This window comes from Mytilinidion resinicola (assembly GCF_010093595.1).
Source record: "Mytilinidion resinicola strain CBS 304.34 unplaced genomic scaffold BDZ99scaffold_3, whole genome shotgun sequence".
Lineage (NCBI taxonomy): Eukaryota > Fungi > Ascomycota > Dothideomycetes > Mytilinidiales > Mytilinidiaceae > Mytilinidion > Mytilinidion resinicola.
The window spans coordinates 548,473-567,692 of record NW_022985439.1 but is presented as its reverse complement, the minus strand read 5'-3'; the positions used below and the strand labels follow the sequence as shown (position 1 = coordinate 567,692).

General features: G+C 52.9%; 8 protein-coding genes across 8 annotated transcripts; 6 read left to right on the top strand and 2 right to left on the bottom strand.

Moving 5' to 3' along the window:
- Positions 1-250: 250 nt before the first annotated feature.
- Positions 251-1,468, top strand: BDZ99DRAFT_364950 (uncharacterized protein; the record flags this gene model as incomplete). Its single annotated transcript, XM_033714733.1, has 1 exon — positions 251-1,468. A coding segment is annotated over one exon (1,218 nt), but the record flags the coding sequence as incomplete, so codon positions are not given.
- A 703-nt stretch (positions 1,469-2,171) lies between these two features.
- BDZ99DRAFT_458657 (uncharacterized protein) lies at positions 2,172-3,060 on the bottom strand. The gene has a single exon (XM_033718961.1). It carries the CDS (start codon positions 2,680-2,682, stop codon positions 2,413-2,415), a length of 270 nt encoding a protein of 89 aa, XP_033581625.1. The 5' UTR covers positions 2,683-3,060; the 3' UTR covers positions 2,172-2,412.
- Positions 3,061-6,635: 3,575 nt separating this feature from the next.
- Positions 6,636-7,710, bottom strand: BDZ99DRAFT_515443 (DUF1746-domain-containing protein; the record flags this gene model as incomplete). Its single annotated transcript, XM_033724971.1, has 2 exons — positions 6,636-7,395; positions 7,472-7,710. 2 exons carry the CDS (start codon positions 7,708-7,710, stop codon positions 6,636-6,638), a joined length of 999 nt encoding a protein of 332 aa, XP_033581624.1.
- A 328-nt stretch (positions 7,711-8,038) lies between these two features.
- On the top strand, positions 8,039-8,551 carry BDZ99DRAFT_343601 (altered inheritance of mitochondria protein 31, mitochondrial; the record flags this gene model as incomplete). Its single annotated transcript, XM_033714405.1, has 2 exons — positions 8,039-8,082; positions 8,173-8,551. Coding segments are annotated over 2 exons (423 nt in total), but the record flags the coding sequence as incomplete, so codon positions are not given.
- A 608-nt stretch (positions 8,552-9,159) lies between these two features.
- Positions 9,160-10,257, top strand: BDZ99DRAFT_566613 (uncharacterized protein; the record flags this gene model as incomplete). The annotated part of the gene is made up of 3 exons (XM_033727604.1): positions 9,160-9,376; positions 9,599-9,836; positions 9,927-10,257. The coding sequence occupies 3 exons, from the start codon at positions 9,160-9,162 to the stop codon at positions 10,255-10,257; spliced, it is 786 nt and encodes a 261-aa protein (XP_033581622.1).
- A 1,235-nt stretch (positions 10,258-11,492) lies between these two features.
- Positions 11,493-14,305, top strand: BDZ99DRAFT_434414 (uncharacterized protein). Its single transcript, XM_033717443.1, has 5 exons — positions 11,493-11,835; positions 11,887-12,311; positions 12,364-12,786; positions 12,837-12,911; positions 12,965-14,305. The coding sequence occupies exons 1-5, from the start codon at positions 11,534-11,536 to the stop codon at positions 13,885-13,887; spliced, it is 2,148 nt and encodes a 715-aa protein (XP_033581621.1). The 5' UTR covers positions 11,493-11,533; the 3' UTR covers positions 13,888-14,305.
- Positions 14,306-15,082: 777 nt separating this feature from the next.
- BDZ99DRAFT_472059 (uncharacterized protein) lies at positions 15,083-15,808 on the top strand (the record flags this gene model as incomplete). The annotated part of the gene is made up of 3 exons (XM_033721763.1): positions 15,083-15,142; positions 15,322-15,669; positions 15,722-15,808. The coding sequence occupies 3 exons, from the start codon at positions 15,083-15,085 to the stop codon at positions 15,806-15,808; spliced, it is 495 nt and encodes a 164-aa protein (XP_033581620.1).
- Positions 15,809-17,077: 1,269 nt separating this feature from the next.
- Positions 17,078-19,075, top strand: BDZ99DRAFT_378693 (sphingomyelin phosphodiesterase; the record flags this gene model as incomplete). Its single annotated transcript, XM_033715120.1, has 4 exons — positions 17,078-17,158; positions 17,217-17,303; positions 17,352-18,342; positions 18,420-19,075. 4 exons carry the CDS (start codon positions 17,078-17,080, stop codon positions 19,073-19,075), a joined length of 1,815 nt encoding a protein of 604 aa, XP_033581619.1.
- Positions 19,076-19,220: the final 145 nt, after the last annotated feature.

Genomic DNA, 19,220 nt, shown 5'->3' with positions numbered 1-19,220 from the left:
GGAAGACTCTCCTCTGCCGCCTCACGCCGGAAATTCAGCCCAGGACCGCCCATGGTTGGCACAGCTGGGTCGGGGGAGCTTCGACGAAGGATCCATGTCCCGTCAAGGCGCCCCAGGATCTCAGTCTGGCTCTAATCATGACGACTCTTTCCAAAGGCCTCGCCAGAATGCTCCTCTACCAGCAAACCACCGAATGGGCATGCACTCGCTTTCCCGGGACCCCACCCCGGATTCGCAAGGTGGAGGAGGTGTCTCCCTACCCCCTCTACGGCAGGTCTCGCGCACCCCACCAACCCCGTCTACGGATGGGAGAAGATCTCTGGGAATGCAGTCCATTCTAAATCCCCCCTCAGATTTAATCGAGCAGCGGGGCCAGCGGCGAAGTGCAGCTCAGATGGAATCACCTTCCCCAATGGAGTCAACACCTGCAGGCAGTCTACCTTCTCTCAGTCGACCGACTAGTGTAGATTCGACCCAGGAGGACCACGGTTTAGGAAGGCCGTATCCAGGCGTTGGAAGAGCCGCGAGGCACATTCTGAGCCCAAGATCTCCAACACTACATCGGACTCAGAGTCTGGGAGTGCTCAATCCGCCTACTGGAACGATTGATGCTCATCATACGCCGTTCCTCTCACCAGGCACACGCGCGTACATGGTCCAGCCAGGAACTTCGGGGGTACCGCCACTACCAACTCCACCGGCTGCTCATCGTGCTGAGTACAACTTCCCACCCCCAGCGCCCACACCACCACTACAAAGAGCAGATCTACGACGACGAAGCATGGGATTCCCACAGTCAGGGAGTGCAAGCCCAACTACGTCATTTTCACCATTTAGCCAGCCAGCTCAACTAACAGGGAATCCGTATGAGCAGGGTGGTCCGGCGCAATCCTCGTACATTAGGATGAGAAGTGACACGCCTTCTTCGCAGCAGTACAGCAACCCCCCACTCTCTGTGGAATCAGAACGAAATTACATTCCTGTGGCGTCTACTGGCCAAAGCAGCTATCAAATACTAACTGTAAATACTCAGGAGGGGCACTCAATCCAAATCCCGGTCGATGTGTCGGCAGCCTCTAAGTCAGCGGATGAAAAGAGGAAGAGGAACGCAGGAGCTTCGGCCCGATTTCGCCAGCGCCGAAAAGAGAAGGAGAAGGAGGCCTCCTCCACTATCGCCAAGTTGGAACAGCAGTTGCGCGAGGCAAACGAAGACCTAGACTACTACAAGGCAGAGCGGGACTACTTCCGCAATGTCATCGGCCAGCAGCCGGGAGCTGGTGTACATTTCCCTCGGCCTACGTCTCCACGCATTGGCCGAACCCCGATTCCATCAAGCGTTGCGGCGTCTTCTGCCACAGACTCGCCGAACCGGTATTCTGAGTTTTCCGAGCCGCCAGAGCATCGAGATGTTGGGCGAAATGTACGCAGGCGCACAAGCACCTACGTACCAGCACCCGCTCCAGCACCAGTGCCACAGTCAGGGCCTGGGTCTCAACATCAACCCTATACATCGACAGCGTTCCCTTCGATTGTCCCAGTACCAGCATCGCAGACCGGGAACCATAATCAAGGTGGCCATGCGTTACATCAGCATCAGCAGCATTCGCCACAACAGCAGCATTTGCAACAGCAGCATGACTCTCGCACCATCCGGCAACACGTCGAGTCCACACAACCCCAGCAACATCCTCAACGACCAATTCTCCGGGATCCATTTTCTCAGGAAGCCAGGTACGAGAGGAGCTGGCCTCCTATGCCCGGACGAGATACCCGCAGACAGTGATCGTATCACTATACGCACATACCAGGGTTTCTGAAACCCAACCTCACATTCATTGTGAACATTTCCAAACTATACATAGCTCTCAGCTCGTACAAACCGACAATTCTCCGTGGCTCACTAATCGGCCGATTTCCTTGCTCGGGGTTTTCACTATATCGATATCGGCGTTTTCGGCGGCGGCGGCGGCAGCATTTGCATAAGCACTTCTCGGATTTCATCGGCGCAAAGCAACAATTTGGACCAGTCATCACCTCAGCATTTCTTTTTCCATAACAGAAGTTGATACCCTCGGAGAAGCGGCGACATCGGTGCATCATTATTATTACCCCATTTCATCACACTATCTTCTCTTCTACCGATATGCAACAGTTCACGAATGTGGAAGGAATGGCGCAGTACAGTACACGCGAGACGTACCAACTCGATTCTTAAGACGTTATTGTTATTGAGAGCATTGCGAGTATTCGTTTCAGTGTCTTTTTTCATGCCATCCCAGACGACATGGCACCCACTAGCACCCAGAACCTCCTAAGCACCGTCTTCCGACATATATCCCTAACAAGGGCATTGTTTCCTTTCTTACTCTCTTATTACACATCAGAATTGCATATAGAACCAAAGACTACCATCTAAGATCTTCGCGGATCGAAACCCATGATACCACCTTTTTTCAGTCTCGAAATAAGCTTTGAGGGACTTTTGTATGTACGCAGAGAAGACGCCAGCGAGGGGGAAGGGGAAAACACCCTACGGTCAGCAGATGGAAGAGAGGGGAGTAGCCCAGCCCTCGACGAAGCCACACGAAACACTCCGGTCAACGGGGCGAACGAGAGGGGTACGGCAGAGGGGAGCCAGAGCGCGCAATCCAAAATCCACTGGGCCGTTTCAAGACGGCACATTTTCGTAGTGAAAACAACGTTCGGTTTCTGCCGATAGCGCCTTTACCGCATCGAAGCCGAAAAGAAATCCGATCAAATTCAAACCAATCACAGCCCCAACGTCCGCCTTATTTTAAAATTTCCAAGATGGCAGTCGCATTTACACGTACCTTTCCCGTTTCTAACAGTAGTTTCAAGAGTAAGTGAGTGTTGGCCGGGTCTAAAGAAGCGCTACAGATCCTGGCGGCTGCTGCGCTATCTCGATGCCGCTATCTAACTACCAATGGCACGGTGAGTGTCCGGTTTGAAACGTTGACAAGCCTGATGCGGCATGCAGACTCGAGCGAGGGGCGCTTGGTGAGGCCTAGGCACTGATTCCGACACTACTGGAAGAGTGTGGATGTGACCACCTGAACCCCTGCACCCCTGCACATCTGACTACCTCGGGCGGCGTTGGGGGATTAAGGAGATCTACGGCGCGAGGCTGCAGTTGACAGGGGATCTGTAGCGCGTTGCTAGAGCTGGTAAGGGGGGCGACTGCAGATCTGAGTGATCGTCCTGTGGAACATACGATTTTCTCGGCCGGGGAGACGGGACGTAGGTCCAGGTTCATTTCATCTCATCGAAATCTCGTCGCATTGCGGCGCGATGTGCTGCTAGCACGGATATCTCTTTCGAATCAAGACTGGCATGGGCATATCCTTGACCACCGCCGTCGCCTGTTTAATCCTACAATATACAACGACTTTCAGCGGTAGTCGTTCCCGGGACTTACGAGTTGTGTTGGTATTCATGCGTAGACGCTTGGGAGACCCGAGAAAGGGCCGTAGTTTTACCAGCTTCACTTGCTTGGTGGTTGTCTGGGCACGTTTGGTTAGCACCCCTTAAACACGAGGCGGGAGGATATCCGTAGTGGACGGTTGGCACCAACGCGCGTGAGCCTGCGCGTTAGGCGTATGGCGGAAACCTGGCAGCCGTTTAACGACGTTTCAAGCTCGGGATGGAACGTGCATTGCCAGCCAGCCACTACCAACCCGGTAAGCAGCACAAGGGCTAGGTTTGATAGAAGGCCCGAAACCAGGGCGCCATCTTATCATGATTGCTGCTGAGGGGAAATTGCCATAGGGCTACGGAGGCGGCGGAGGAGGGGGGAGACTGCGATCGAGGGCCGAAAGTCGGAGGATGGTTGAAGTGGCTTGAGGGGATGAGGGCCGGATCGGGTAATCCTGATGGTGAGGTGAGGTAGGGAGTCCCTTGCTGCTCCATAAGTGGATGGGGAACCGGATCAGAGCCAGGTAGTGCGAGCGATATGGAGCGACCAAACGACGACTGTGGGCCCACAATCACGCTCTGCGACAGTCGAATCTCGATGCATCGCAACGCATCTCATCGTATCGCCTGTGTGTTGTCCGCACTCCTCCTGACATACATTGCGCAGGGACGCTTATGCAATGCGAGGGTTGCTGTTCCCAACACCAGCTCCTGCGTGCCCGCTGTTTGGTTGGATAAGCTTTTGATGCCGGTGATTATACCCAGCGGTGTGGAGACGTTTTTGGGTGGTTTGGAGCAGCTGCACAGCTGCATGCAGACGGAGCGGGCTAATGCGTGAGCTCGGCTCACCTGCCTTGCCGAAGCTGGGGGCGCGGTGCGGGTCAACAATGTCCTGCAGCTCCCAACTGCTTCCGGACGCGTGTTTTTCACAGGTGCACGTGCGCAAGCAACGACTGCGGTACGGCAGTTGTTTCGTGCACCCTGTGCCAAACTCAACCTATCAACCCAGGACCTAGGTCGCATGTTTTCTCTGCAAATCCGCATGAGGGATGAAGGGAAAGGATCGCAAGCCGATCAAGTTCAGTCGCACTTCCTCTCATCCATCCATCCATCCATCCCATCTCCAAGTTTCTAACTCCTCAATGCCGCTCAAGCAATACAGTTACACAGTATCCGCCAACCTGACGTTGAGTGTGGATACCGTCCTGTACCAGCACTGACCCACCTGGCATCCTTGACCGCTCGAAGCTGTATCGTGCCCCACAGTGCGGGGACGTGTCGGCGACTCAGCAATGCATGCATGCCGGCACTTGCCTTCCCGATCCCAGCCACAGCGCCTGGTTGCCTCGGTGGAAAATTCAAATCCAGTTCATTCTCTGGGTTTTGAGTGGCTGGCGCGGCTATGATTATGGGTGGTATGAGCTTCACTAGGGCGGTTTTCGGGACTGGGCAAAGTTGGATATGCAGGCTGGAGTTATGCTTGACAGGACAGGACAGGACAGGACAGGGCAGACGGGCGGTGTGATGGAGATTGGAGATCGTGACGAGAATTGTGACCTGTGATCTGGGTTTGTAGGTTGAGATGAGATGGGGATCGAGATGGGGATATCGAGATGGGGAGATCGAGATGCGATTTCGATCAAGTTTGATCAGATAGTGAGGAGTCGTTCTTTCTCTTGCGGCAGAGGCAGCTGTTGAGCGGTTGAAATGTTAAGAGTTGGAACTTCACGCTCTATGATCACTATACAGTATCATTCATAGACAGCGATTACGTCTCCTTCTCACCCCTCCACAAACCCCAACCCTGCCCTAGCCATCACAGAAAAGAAAACGACCCATCACCTTTTTCTCAACACCAACCCCCCATCGCCAAGCCCGAGCACCACTCCCACCCACACCGCCCAGTCCAGAACCCTTAAAACCTCTCTAAAGCACCCAGCCCAAAACGCGCCCCGCCTACCGCCGCCCTCGGCGCCTCCATTTCGGAGCAATTAACACATTTTCTTTTCTTTACACCACCAACCAATCCCCGCTCCGCAGCCTTTGCCAAGCGCCCCATGTCCAGGACCCACCCCTGCAGCCGCATCTGCGGCCGCGCACCCGTCCTAATCTGGGACAGGGCGGGGCTTGCTGGCTTGGCTTGGGCGCGCTAATGTGCGTGATGCATGAAGGCGGACAGCGGGTCATGACAGGGGTGCGCCAGAGACCGGCACCGGTTGCCCCCGTGCTCGCTGCTGCTTGTCACTGTGCGTGCGTTTTGCGGGTGGGCCGCGGGATGGAGGGGGAGTGTGAGTTGCAGAGAGCTTTGGTCATGTGAGCGGGAGCGTGTCTCAGATTTTTCAGGCTCGGGGATTGGTGTTTCTGGGGGGTGACTGGCGGCGCAGCGGTTTTGGCTTGCCGCATGTCTTGCTGCATTTGGCGGAAGACGTTTGACGTCGCCGTTGACGTCGGGGCTGGGCCACAGCTGAAGCTTGATTAGAACCGCCACACGCGGCTTGGGGGTGCTGAGACGGTGGAGTAAGTCGCAATTTCGTCCCATATCTGCTCTCTCCCAGATTCCTGGGAATTTTTTCACTTGCACACGGAAACCCACGTTATGCCAGAAACAGAGCTGGTGGAGATTACATTTTTCGCGACTATCTGATTGGGTCGTGAAGGACCTTTTTTTTCCAGAGCAGGGGTCGTTCAACTAAGCTACTGTGGCGCATGTCCTTGTCCGTGCCCAGGGCGGTGCTGGCGGGTATCGCGGTATCCCGACACCCGAGCAGTGAAAAGGCACGGGGAGTGGTGCGGTGCGGCTCGGTAAAACGCAGAATTGAATGGATTGCTCCATTTCTAGGATTGTGGACAGCGACGGCATGGCGACGCACAGCGGCCGGCGCATAGAACGCTAAGTTGAGGTGGTGTCGTGGGGGTGTGCAGGTGGCTGCCTCGAAGATATCTCAGAGAGACGTCCGAGGCCAGTCGTCGCAGGAATGTGCCTCAGGTTCTCAACTCTTTGGTCTATTGTCCTCAACAACTCGTATACTCACTGGGCGGCGTCTGAATCGATACGCCGAGAGTCTCGCGGAGACACTTCCGAGGCAATTTCTGTGAAGGATGCGGCAACGTGCTTTGTCGAAGAGAAGTAGAGCCAACCGTGAAACGAGCAGCTCCAATACCTCATGCAGGGTTGTTTGCTTTTGACGAGACCGAATCCCCATTCAACCACCCCCGAGTCGCATACGAAACGTATCGAATGCGCCGCTAAAGTTCGTACCGAGAGATGCACTCGCCGTGTTGCTTGCGCCGCTCGACCGTGCCGTCAAATTTGCCGAATAAGTTTCGTGCTCCTCCCAGAGCGTATCCAGGACGTGCAGGTCGGCTATTACCACCTGGCCAGAGTTGAGTGCATCAAGAAGATCTGCGCCTGGTGCAGATGGTCTCGTGCTGGCATCCTCCGCGGTCGGCAGCAGCTCGTCCTCCTCGTCAGGCTCTTGTCCGATGTCCGAGAATGTATCCGTCCTTCGCAAAACCCCACGTTCTTCAGCATCTGCGTCCTGTTCCGGATTTCGTGGCTGGTCTGCTGTCTCCGTAGCTGGAGCTGTGGTTGGAGTCGTTTCTGTCCCCGACGGCTTAGGTAGACGTTTCTTCAAGTTCCGCCTCTTGACATGCACTGACAGCATTACGACCTGCAATACCATTACCGAGATATCCAATGCTGCGAGATGGAATTTCGACGACGGCCCCTGCTGCCCAATGAAATCTATTATCATGCCTCCATGCAAATATCCCCGGGTATCTTCGCCGGCTGATGGTCGCGGAAAGGTCAGGTGTAGGAGCGAACAGGTAATATAGGGAGCTAGTATTAGGGGTAGAAATGCCCTCTGTTCTTCTCGTGGTGGTACGACCATCAAGTCGGGAAGGGGCGTAAGGGTGAACAAATGCAGGCACCCGCGTATGAATAGCCAGAAGAACGAGCAGCTACAGACAAGCTTTGGTTAGCATGGAGAGGAGAATTTGGGCTACGGACTAGGTTTTGTATCGGTTGAAAGCTTACTCCATATAGTAAATCGTGATGAGCTGAAGATAGATTAACATGTCCAGTTCCCGAAGCAGGCTATCCAGAAATGCTATACGCTTCCGCTTTCCCGTGCTCTTCCTATACAATGCACTTTCTACCTCCCTCGATCGCAGTATAGCCTCATCTTCGATATTTTCGTCAACGTTCGCGATGCTATCGGCTTCGGGGCTCTCATGATGCGGTGGCGCGGCAGAGGACGAAGCCTCCTCGTTCATGGCGCGGCAGCAAGGGCGTGAGAGGGCGCGAGCATGTAGCTCCAACAGCGAGAATTAGGAGGTGTTGAGGAGATGGGCCCTCGGATATGTATTCCGAAGCTCACCAGGCACACGGAGATCCGCCATTGACGTTCTTGGCAAAAGTGATGACATAATCGATTTCGGTCCATTTCATTGCGGCATGACCATTTCCATCCTCACATCTAAGCCGATCAAACCTCGAAGCCTACTCAATTCTCTGCTAGGGCCTCTAAGTTAGAGCGTGCTCCAGTTTTAAAGCCATTGTAACCATATAAAACCATCAAACTAACCGCGTCCCTCCGCCATCATGTCGGGAGAAACACCCCTCCCCTCCTCCTTCGACGGCAATGCGTAAGTATTTACCAACAAACGCATAGTCTATCCCATCTCTCTACGTCAAATTTCTTCCAACTTGAACATATGAGCTAAAACCCCACTCAGAGATTTCTACAACGAAAACCGCGCCGAGAAATTCTTCCGCCGGCTTCGCGAAGAACCGCTCGTTCCCCTAGGCTGCGTCCTTACCGTCGCGGCCCTCATCGGCGCCACCCGCTCCATCCGCCGCGGTGATGGCAACCGCACGAATGTCATGTTCCGCCGCCGCATCTACGCGCAAGGCTTCACCATCGTCGCCATGTTGGGTGGCAGCATATACTACCAGGAGGACCGGAATAAGCGGAAGGAGTATGAGGGCGTGGTGGCCGAGAAGCTGCGCCTGGAGAAGCGGGATAAGTGGATTAAGGAATTGGAGGTCAGAGATGAGGAAGAGAAGGCAATGAAGGCACAGGTGGCGAGGAGGAGGACGAGGAGGGAGGGGCGGGATGAGCTAGGGAATTTGAGGGAAATAGTGCAGGGTGTGGGGGAGAGTACAAAGGAGGTGGCTACGGAGGGGGTCGCGAATGGAGAGAAGTTGATGGCGGATGCTGGGGAGAAGGTGGAAGAGGGAAAGAAGGAAGGGAAGGGGGTGCTACAGTCGGTCAAGGACTTAGTAAGCGGGAAATGATCCAAGTTGACTGTAATCTTCTTGTGGGAGTTGAGTGGAGTCTGATATTCATGCTTGAGGGATTTTTAATCTTCGCTGTAAGTATTAACTTCGCAGCTGAAGTTTGTATATATCTTGGTCAAATCTCGGATTACCTCACTCAATTGTACATACGAGAAGGATAAAAGTAGCTCTTTTTGTGATACTGATCAGTACGTATTTATATGGTAAGTCCCTTTTCATTCCTGTCAAATCTTCATTCTCAGACCAGAAGTCTTAATCCTTCCGGGTTCGCGATGATTACATGACAAAGTTACATTCCAATCTCTTTCGAGCTCGCAATTGACATCATTTTCAAATTTTTGGCCAAAGTTTCAGAGGAAGCTTGTCCGCCCGCATTTCCATTTCCCCATCTCCACTACCAACACCCACCACGCTCTCCCCCAATGGCGGAACACAACTCCGAGGACGACTCTTACATCTATCCGATTTACGCAACGGTGGAAGTACACCGTGACGCAACTCAAAAGGCCTTCTGCGATGCAGACAGGCAAGCGGAACAGGTTGAAGAGGATGAAGATTTGGAGAGCACTTTCAAAGTTCTTGAGGATGTGAACTTCGTTGGAAGTTCTGTCGCAAACATCATTCGCCATTGGTGGACTCGTGGGGAGGACTCCTCAATGCAAGTATTTCCCAATTTTGCGTAGTCAATTTTGAGATGAACCTGAGCTAGAAACCATCTCTTCATTGTCATCGATACACCTCAATGGGCTTCTACTCCTCCACTTGAAGTAAGTCTATGGTCTTGTTTGTTCTAGTCTATACCACTCGACACGACTTAAATACTTCTGTGCTTTCTCCTTCACTGCTAAGAAATCACACCAGAAATGTGCTCTCCGCACTCAGAGACCGAGGTTGAGACGTCCATATCCTGCCGAAATCTTCTCCTCGTCTACGACAACTTTGAAGGGTTTCCAGACGCCATGCGTCACAGCCTAGAAGCAGCCATTGGCGAGGTCTTGCGTCTCGAAACCATGGGGCGCCCAGATTGGAACGCTTCGCTCTCATCCACCTCCGAACCTGATAAAGATCTCCGCGGGGAGAGCGACGAACCAGAAGCGAAGTTTGCATGCTAACCTTTGTACAATCTCGCCGGCGACGGCACGCACGAAGAGTTCAAGAGCGTTCTCAATACGATGAACTCTGGCATCAGAGGCAGACGTAACGATTATGCTGCTCAAATCTGTATCGACGCTGGCAATGCTGGAGGCAGCGACCAGCACATCGAAGAAGTACTCGCCTTCCACACCAAGAAGCCCAAAGAGCTCGAAACCCACCCTGATTGGTTCGCTGTCATCGAGCAAACCTCGATTGCCACCATCTTAGTCACACTGGTTTACAAAGGATCCGGAGAAGCGGGATATGGTCGCTGCCCCATGCCAGTTGATTGGGCTGGAGAGGTGTTGCGCTGGCTTGGGATCAGGTTCTGTTGTTGGCGTGAGTGGGATGAACTGATGGAACTAGAGTCTCCGGTTGAAGATTAGCAAGCAGATGGTATTGGCAGACCGCAGTGGAATGCCAGTTCTGGAATGCCGTTGGTTTGGATGGCAATCGTATGGGTAGCATTGATCAGCAGGGCAAATTGAGGAAATTTGGGCTGAGCAGCTGGAAACGAGGGTATATCTGAAATGAGATCGCTCCTTGGCTAACGAGAGAATGTCTGGCCAGGGGCTTGCTTGGGATAGTGAAATTAGAATGCTCTGAAAAACAATCGACTTCGTCGCTCTCATGTCACCACGAGTGTCTCAAGGTGTCTTTCTTGAGTATCGACAATGACCAAAGAAAGCCGAATGCCTCACTTCCATCGCTCTCGCAGCCAACGCCTAGACTAATACTTTGTTCTCACCATTACACTCACTACCTAATAACATTTACGCAGTGACTTAAACGAGGATCCTACAGATTGCATAATACACGTCGAGCTGAGGGAAATGGGGGCAGACGAAGTCAAGAGACACGGGGCATGAAAACGGTGGCACTCTAATTCCAGAACAAGCCGCCGTGAGTGTGTGCGCGTGTATGCCACTGCTTGTGGTGCGTCAATGCAATTTCGGGAATTTGAATAAGATAGAAGCTCTTCCCCTTGGGCTATGTGGAACCTCATTGAAGCACTTCAAGCAGTGGCAGACAAGTGTATACAGGCCTGCACGAGACAGTGCTCGATCGATGAGTGTGCCACTTGTTTCACGCCCAGCGTAGGCCCCCAGCCCTTTTAGTCGAGCTTCTGATGTCACACCAGGCAGGTGGGACAATCTATTTCCTACCTTTGTAGAAGGCCCGATGGACACATGGTTAGCGGGGAATGGATTTGGCATGGTGGTTGATCGAAGCGGAGTTTCCTCTCCCATCTTCTCAGCTGCGGTTATCGTGGGATGCCTGAGAACATGTTCCAATACTCGCCGCGAGTTCCTCAAGAAAGACGCTGGGCTATGTGCCATTGTCTGAGCTGTACAAAATAGAGAGAACCTCGATTAACTCGGTGAAGAGGAAGACGTGCAGTCGAGCAGGGGAGGAAATAGGAGAACCTGGGAAAGCCAGTCCGCAATCGGCGCCGGGATCTGCGCAAGGGAATCGAGCCCGCTGTCGTCATTCCTCCAGCGCATATCACTAAAGCTGCCCGGTTTGGGCCTCAGATTCACTGATTCGCCAGCACGTCGAGGCTCGTCGTCAGATAACCATGGTTTGCATTTTCCCAAGGTCCACGGAGGTCGTCTGCCCTCCTCGCCTTCACGACGCTCCCATCAACCTCAACCTCCCCTGATGGACCGCCTTAAGAGTGCCGCGAAGACGACCCGCGACAAACTCACCCCAACTAGGAGGGAAGACGAACCCAGCGGCTCTTTGACGGTGCCGCACGCGAATGCATTCGCACACGATGGCACCAGCACGATAGGGGTCAACGAGGGCATTATCGGTCCACGACCTGCGATAGCAGTGGAAGACTTTGCTGCAGCTCCGTCGTCTCAGTCTCCGCGGTCGCCTATCAATGTCCACAAGCCTCTACCTACTTCTCCAGATGTTATCGATGCTGCCGTCAGGAAAACAGCGTCTAATCCTTCGAGGTGATAGCTTCAGCCACTCGATCTGATTAAAAACTGACCATTGCCCCATAGCTCGGCTCAAGACCCATCGAAACTCACAGTACCAACACGGGAGAGCAGCCTGCCGGAACCCATTCAGAAGTTGTACAACAAAAGACCCAGAGCGGGTTCTAGACAGCCCAGTATTGGAATTCGGCGGTTGCCCTCAGCACAGTCGATAGGTCGTGTGAACACGCAAGGCGCTGGCCAGAATGTAAACACACTACGGCCAGCGGCTAGCGTGCCGCGTATGTCTACCGTCGACGAAGCCTCGTCTGCTCGGACTGGATCTGAGGATCCAAAGCGAGTTGAAGAGGGCTCAAATCTGTGGGCGAGGATCCGGCACGGAGTGGAGTCCAGATTAGGGCGAAAGTCTGGGGGCAACGGCAAGGGCCCCGCCTCGACTATATCTTCCAACGACTACGACGCGAGCATGGTCGATGTCCTCGACACGGTTGGTATGTGCAAACACATCTGACATGCCTAGAAGCGATACTGACTCGTGTGTAGACCCCGAAGTAGCAACTCTCACATCTCTGACGAACGTCCAAAACTCTCTTTTCATACCTCAGCTTGGTAAGTGGATCAATCGAAGACCGACCTACAACCTACGGCCTCGACCGAACCAGATGGACGAAATCGATGAGTTTGACGAAGAGGTTGCTGGTGCTGTTGGGGAGGCCGAACGGCGTGAAAAGTGGAGACGGGACGCCCCGAGTCTACAGCGCTTGGAAACCGACACTCAAACTATCGCAACGATTGATTCCCGATTGAGTGACTCACGCTTCGCCGTATTACCTGAAGGACGAGATCTCAGAGGGTGGAGTATAGAGGATAAGAAGGAGCTGAATGATCACGTGCGCCACATGCTTCACTCGAAGAGGTCCCGGTTCAAGCGACAGATGCGAGGGTTTGGGCAGTATATACGAAGACGTAAGCTATTCCTCACGGACTCAAGTGAAAGGTAGCTAACAACCGAGCAGCACTTGGTTTTCTTGTCACTCTTTACGCATTTCTTATCACTGTGTTTGGTCTTGCCTGGGTGTTGTTCCTGATCGGTAGGTATTCTTGGATTGGGAATCAATGAGCTTCAGCTAATTGTGGATGCTAGGTTGGATCAACGTTGGAGGAAGGCAGATTTACCTCGTCAATGTCATCGACAACATCATGGTAGCCCTCTTCGCTGTGGTTGGTGACGGCCTCGCACCATTTAGAGCAGTCGACACCTACCACATGGCCTTCATCGCACACTACCACCACCTCACCTGGAAACGCCGAGACCACGAGATGCTCCCCGAACTCCGCGACCACAACGACCTACCTGCTACTAACGCTCCCGTCAAGCCGCACGAAGCCGACGTTGAACAAGCGCCGTGGGAGTTCACGATGCTGACTCCGAAACAACAAGCCAAGCTAGAGCACCACCAAACCAAGTTCTCCAACTCTCATACTTTCTACAAGCCCCATGAGACCGAAACGCATTTCGCATTCCCACTACGTTTGCTGGTGGCTGTCGTCGTGCTGCTGGATTGCCACTCGTTGTTCCAAATTGCTCTCGGTGCATGCACATGGGGCATTTATTATAAACGACGGCCGTTTGCGCTGACGACTGTCATCCTCTGCTGCTCAATCACGTGCAACGCTACTGCTGGTCTCTTGATTCTGATTGGCGACAAGAGGACCCGGAAGAATGACGTGTTGGAACGGATGAATCGGCAAGAATTGACCGAAGAAGCTATGGATATTATTATCGAGAAGAAGGAGAAGGAGAGAGAAGAGGAGTCGGATTTGGACACTCAGCCAGGGCACTCGAAGCATGGGAGCGGCGTAGGTTTGATGGACAATATTCGGAGCCCTACGGATGTTGACAAACGGGCCAGTGGCGCGGGTCTAATAGAGAAGTTGCGCATCCCGACAGAGGGCGAGAAACGAGGCAGCGGGGCAGGTTTGATGGAGAAGCTGCGGAGCCCGACAGATGGTGAGAAGAGAGGAAGTGGTGCTGGACTCAAAGATAGGATTGGGTTGAAGAGGTGATGTTGAAGATAGATCGAGAGCGTGAGACGGCAGGAGGTGGTAATGATAGAGCAGTGTATATATCCAATCACATGCTTTATATGGCAATGCCTTTTACGACACCACGTTCCCATAGGCAAAGTCAGAACAGCCATCCTCATCAAACTTCTCAAGATCCGTCTTCCTAATTCCATTCTAAGCGTTACACCCAACGAACAGCAGAATAATGCTTATGAAATTGATGACGCATGTAGATACATTCCGCACCCGACAACCTCCCTTCCTTCGAAGAAACAACGACCGGAAATGAATTTGGCTACTGATACTTTAGCTAGGGACAAAGCATAGATGAATCTTATTCTCTCGTGCCCAGCATGAACCTTGGATCGCTGGACAACTGGCAAGTCTTGGCGGCCCTTAGGCAAGGGTGACAGAGAAGCTGGAACCTCATTCCCCGCCCCGTCCCAAGCACCCATCATCAACTCCCCGCATCATGTGCATGTGCAAATTTCTCAAGGCACCAACGGCTATTTCGGAGAACTTCCCTGCTCCATCCGCGGGGTCGCCCATCGCACCCGTTTTCGAGATGATCACAAGAACCAGGCCTTCCGGAGTCTGATGCATGATTCGACAACCAAGTTTTGGGCCTGCGCCTCAACGTCCCAGATTCTGCGTGCCGAGAGTGTGATGTGGCGCGCGTCTGTAACGTTATTGGCTGGCCGCGAGGACAGCGACGCGCTCAACATCACCTGCTGGCATGTAGGCCTGTTCAGCGACCTGGGTCTCTGCGTTTCAGCCAGGGTGGTAGGTCTTGACGAGATTTGGAGCTGAGGTCGTTGGGCACGGCAGGAGAGGTTGCGCAGGTAAAACAGGACGGGTGGTTTTGTGGCACGCAGCAGGCCAATGGGATGATTGAAGACCAGGGCCCACGAAAGTTGACCCAGCGGCCAGCTACGTGGCGGACTTCCTGACATGATGTGACTAACCTCGCGGACTGACGTCGTTGTTTGTTGGTGGTGTTTTATTGGGTTCTTAAGGATTGGAGGCCTCGCTCGTTTGGTAGGCAAACAAAGAGCACAGCACAGCAAGTGAACATCTATTTCCGCTTGCATCAATTTACCTTTTTGACTTCATTGTCAACGATATCTATTAAGCAGCTCTCACTGCAATCTTTCTCGAGACAACTGAGACCTCAACCGCACTGAAGGAGTCGGCCATGATTCTTTCACGCCTCGTGTCAATCTTTCTTCGCTTCGGCGAATTTGTGTGCGCTGCAGTAAGTAACTCTATATGCTGTATTTTCTTCTGCCGCTGTCTGTGGTGCCTGGACACGCTTTCTAGAATCCAGTCGAGGTGGAAGCTCGTTCTTCTGAATGAGCATAGTCCTTGCGCGACTATCCTTGACGAGGTTGCGCTCAAACTCCACGGAACAACCCACTAATAACTCACATCTAGGTCGTCCTAGGACTAAGCGCCCACTTCCTCCATCAATACGACAAATACGGCGTCGGCCCCAAGGGCCGCGAGATCTACGCCGTAGTCATCTCCAGCCTAAGCGTGCTCCTCTCCCTCGTCTGGCTCCTCCCCTTCACCTCCCAGTTCATGCACTATCCCTTCGACCTCTTCATCTCAGCCGCCTGGTTCGCCGCCTTCGGTGTTTTCGTCAACTGGATCCATAGGCTGTCGTGCGGCGGTATCTGGCGCTGGAGCGGGCTCACGAACGGCGGGTACTGCAGCCAGTGGAAGGCGGCGGAGGCCTTCAGCTTTATCGGCGCATGCTTCTGGCTTGCGAGTGCGCTTTTGGTGAGTTTTTCTAGACGTGAGAACGCTTGGGGATAGACTAACAATGGTGTAGGGACTCTATGTCTATCACAAGCTTGGCAACCGTAATGCGGTCACTGACGGCACCCACCGCCGCCGCTGGGGCAGGTCTCGCGTCTAAGTGGCGCTGAACTGGAGCTCTGGCTTTGGACCGCTGCAGATTATTTGGATTATGAGAAGATAGTCCAATGGGACTTTGGTGAAGGGAGAAGGACGAGTGATATTCTAGCTCGGAGTTGGCTCTAAGGCGTTTTCATTTTCATACCCCAAATTGGTTTAGTGGAGTTCTTGTTTTGGGTGCTGCAGCTATTGCTTGGGGCACTTCAATGTCTTTAATATTAGGGCTCAATACAATGCCTCGTCATTCATCTGTACACTCGTTTACCGCTGCGTGAGGAGTTTCATAGTATGTATTTTCAGCAGTCCAAATAAGGGTGAAGTTTGGCATTTTGGCCAACTGGTAAACTTGTGAGGCTACCTCAGACAGCGCCAACAGGGTGTATGCAGATTGGAAGTGTATCCGCTGCTAAACTATTTACTAGTCCACATATACTTACTTATTGCTGCCTAGATTGCCTCGACTAATCGGATCTCATCGAATCCGAATTCAAGCTTGAGAGGCTTCGACTGATTCACTTTCCCACTACAAAGGTTACGTTCAGACTCAATAGTCACCTATGAATACTTCAGGGCCTAACTACCACGCGAGGCATAGAAAAGGTGGCACTCCAGTTCTAGAGCAAGCTGTCTCATGTGTACACCTGTTTGCCACTGTCTGGGGTGCTTCAACAAGTTTCCACATAGTCCAAGGCGAAGGGGTTCTCTCTCCTTCATTCATATTCCTGAAAATGCATTGAAGCACCCCAGACAGTGGCAAAGAGGTGTACATACACGCGAGACAGAGCACTTGATGACTGTGCCACTTTTTCACGCCCAGCGTGAAGACAACTATAGAGCACGGAAGGAAACTCGCACGCAAACAATGCTTTTCATGGTGGCAGTTCCGGGCATGCATTAGGGATTAGAATAGCCTAGCTTGCTTTCTCCGCTCGGTTACCAGCACCAGTGTCATCATTTAGGACCTCATGCACCTCACTACTTAAATGACACCTCTCGAGCATTTTCTCAGGTACTATAATTTGTAATACTGTTCAGAGTTCGCCTTTCAATCATCAGTCTATATTTGGCGGCTGGTAGAAGGCTCCTTCCCATTCTCCACGGTCGAAGGCTCGACATCCAGTGACGTCGTTGGTGGCGTTGGCCTCTATTCTCCCGAGTATTCCAACGTCACAGATACTCAACTGCGACCATGAAGAGGTCTTTTTGGTCGCTGCTGCTCTTCGTTGGGGTGTCTTTAACAGCGTTCCTTAATGGAGATGCTCCTGGAACGATGTTGAGGAGGAAGGGCGAGGAGCTTATTAACGACATTGCCTATAGCTTTGAGAATGGAGCGACTTGCACGGCTTGCGAGGTCAGCAACCTCAATGCAAGAGAAAGAAATGTGCGAATCAAAACTAATCGTATTCCAGGCAATCCAGGCAGTTCTCAAGCGCCTTGTGAAAGCCAACGAATCTCTTTTCCTTTCCACCATGACCGAACTATGCAAACTTGCAGGGGTACGCAAGATGTCAAATTTAGAGTGCAAACTACTAATAAGCCTCTAGGAAGATCCCGAAGTATGTGAAGGTGCAGTTGCCCGGGAAGGTCCAATCATTGCGTATGCCCTTCGACAAATTGAAATCGGGTCGAAAACATCGAAGCTCTTCTGCATCACTTTCATGGGCGTTTGTGACTATCCAGAGGTTACACCTTATAAAGTTTCTTTCCCTAAGAAGGAATCGCCGAGACTGAGACCGGCCCCCAGCGGGGAGACACCAATACGTATCGTGCAATTCAGCGATATACACGTGGATCGACTCTATGTTCCTGGGACCAGTACTAACTGCACAACGTACATTTGCTGCAGAGCTGAAAGTATCCCGAAATCCCTTGAAGGTGCCGATAGTCTAGCCGGGCCGAATGGAAATCATCACTGCGATGTCCCACTGAGCCTCGAGACGAGCATGTATCGCGCTATCGAGGACATCGGTCCTTCCTTCAGCATTTTCACTGGCGATATAATCGACCATGCAATATGGAATACCACCCAAGCTCAAAACACCATCAACATTGATCTCGCTTATGCTGAAATGAGTTCACTTGGACACATATATGGCACCATCGGCAACCACGAAGCCGACCCTGTGAACTCTTTCCCTTCTACTGCTGTCGAGTCTGCTCCCCAACCCCAATGGATCTACGACACCCTCTCTTACATCTGGTCTCGATGGATTGGAGACGAAGCCGCAACCGCAGAGAAGAATTTCGGCGCATACTCCACAAAACATCCCGGCACGAACCTCCGCATCATCTCTCTCAACACAAATCTCTACTACATCCAAAACTACTGGCTCTATCAAGACCCCATGGAACCAGACCCCAGCGACCAACTCTCTTGGCTCGTCCGCGAACTCCAAGCCGCCGAGGACGCAGGCGACCGCGTCTACATCATTGGCCACATGCCCATGGGCCTGCGCGACACATTCCACGACTACTCGAATTACTTCGACCAGATCGTGAATCGGTACGAGGCCACGGTCGCTGCAATGTTCTTTGGTAAGTCCTCTTCCCCCTCACCCCTCACCCCTTACCCCTTACCCTCATCCCGCCCTCACACCCTAACACACTCATAGGCCACACCCACTCCGACGAATTCGAACTCTCCTACTCCTCCCCCCATCGCCACTTCTCCACCGCCGCCGCAATGTCCTACATCGCCCCCGCCCTAACCCCCAACACCGGCCATCCCTCCTTCCGCCTCTACACCATCGACCCGGCCACCTTCGCCGTGCTAGACAGCGTCACCTACATCGCCAACATGTCCGCCCCTGATTTCCAAACCACTGGCCCGGTATGGGAAAAGTACTACTCTGCAGCCGAAGTCTACGGGCCTCTGGTCACGCCGCCGCTGGAGGAGGGCGATGAGCTGAGTCCCGCATTTTGGCATAACGTGACGGAGGCGTTTGAGAGGGATCAGGGGGCATTTTGGGGGTATTGGGAGAGGAAGAAGAGGGGGTGGGAGGTGGGAGATTGTGCAGGTGGGGAGGGAGCGTGTAGAGAGAGGGAGGTGTGTCAGGTGAGGGCGGCGCGGGCGGAGGATAATTGCGTCGTGCCGAAGTTGGGGTTTCATTACGAACAGATGAGTGAGGGCAATGAGAAGGAAGGGAAGGTGGAAGAAGACGTGTGTGGGGGGAGTATGGGAAAGAAAGTGTTCGGAGCGTTGATGGGGAGGAAGAATTTGGTGGAAGTTTTAGTTGGGAGGGTCATTGAGATGGAGAGCCGAGTATGATCTTTTGGTTTCTTAGCTGTGTAAGTTTTTAAGTATTTTTTGACTCGTTGATTTGGTCCTCATAGCTCGCTGGAGGAGGTTGAGAGCTGAGAACGTGTTAGAGGAGACTCAACATCACGTGCATCTCACGTGATTTGAAAGCGAC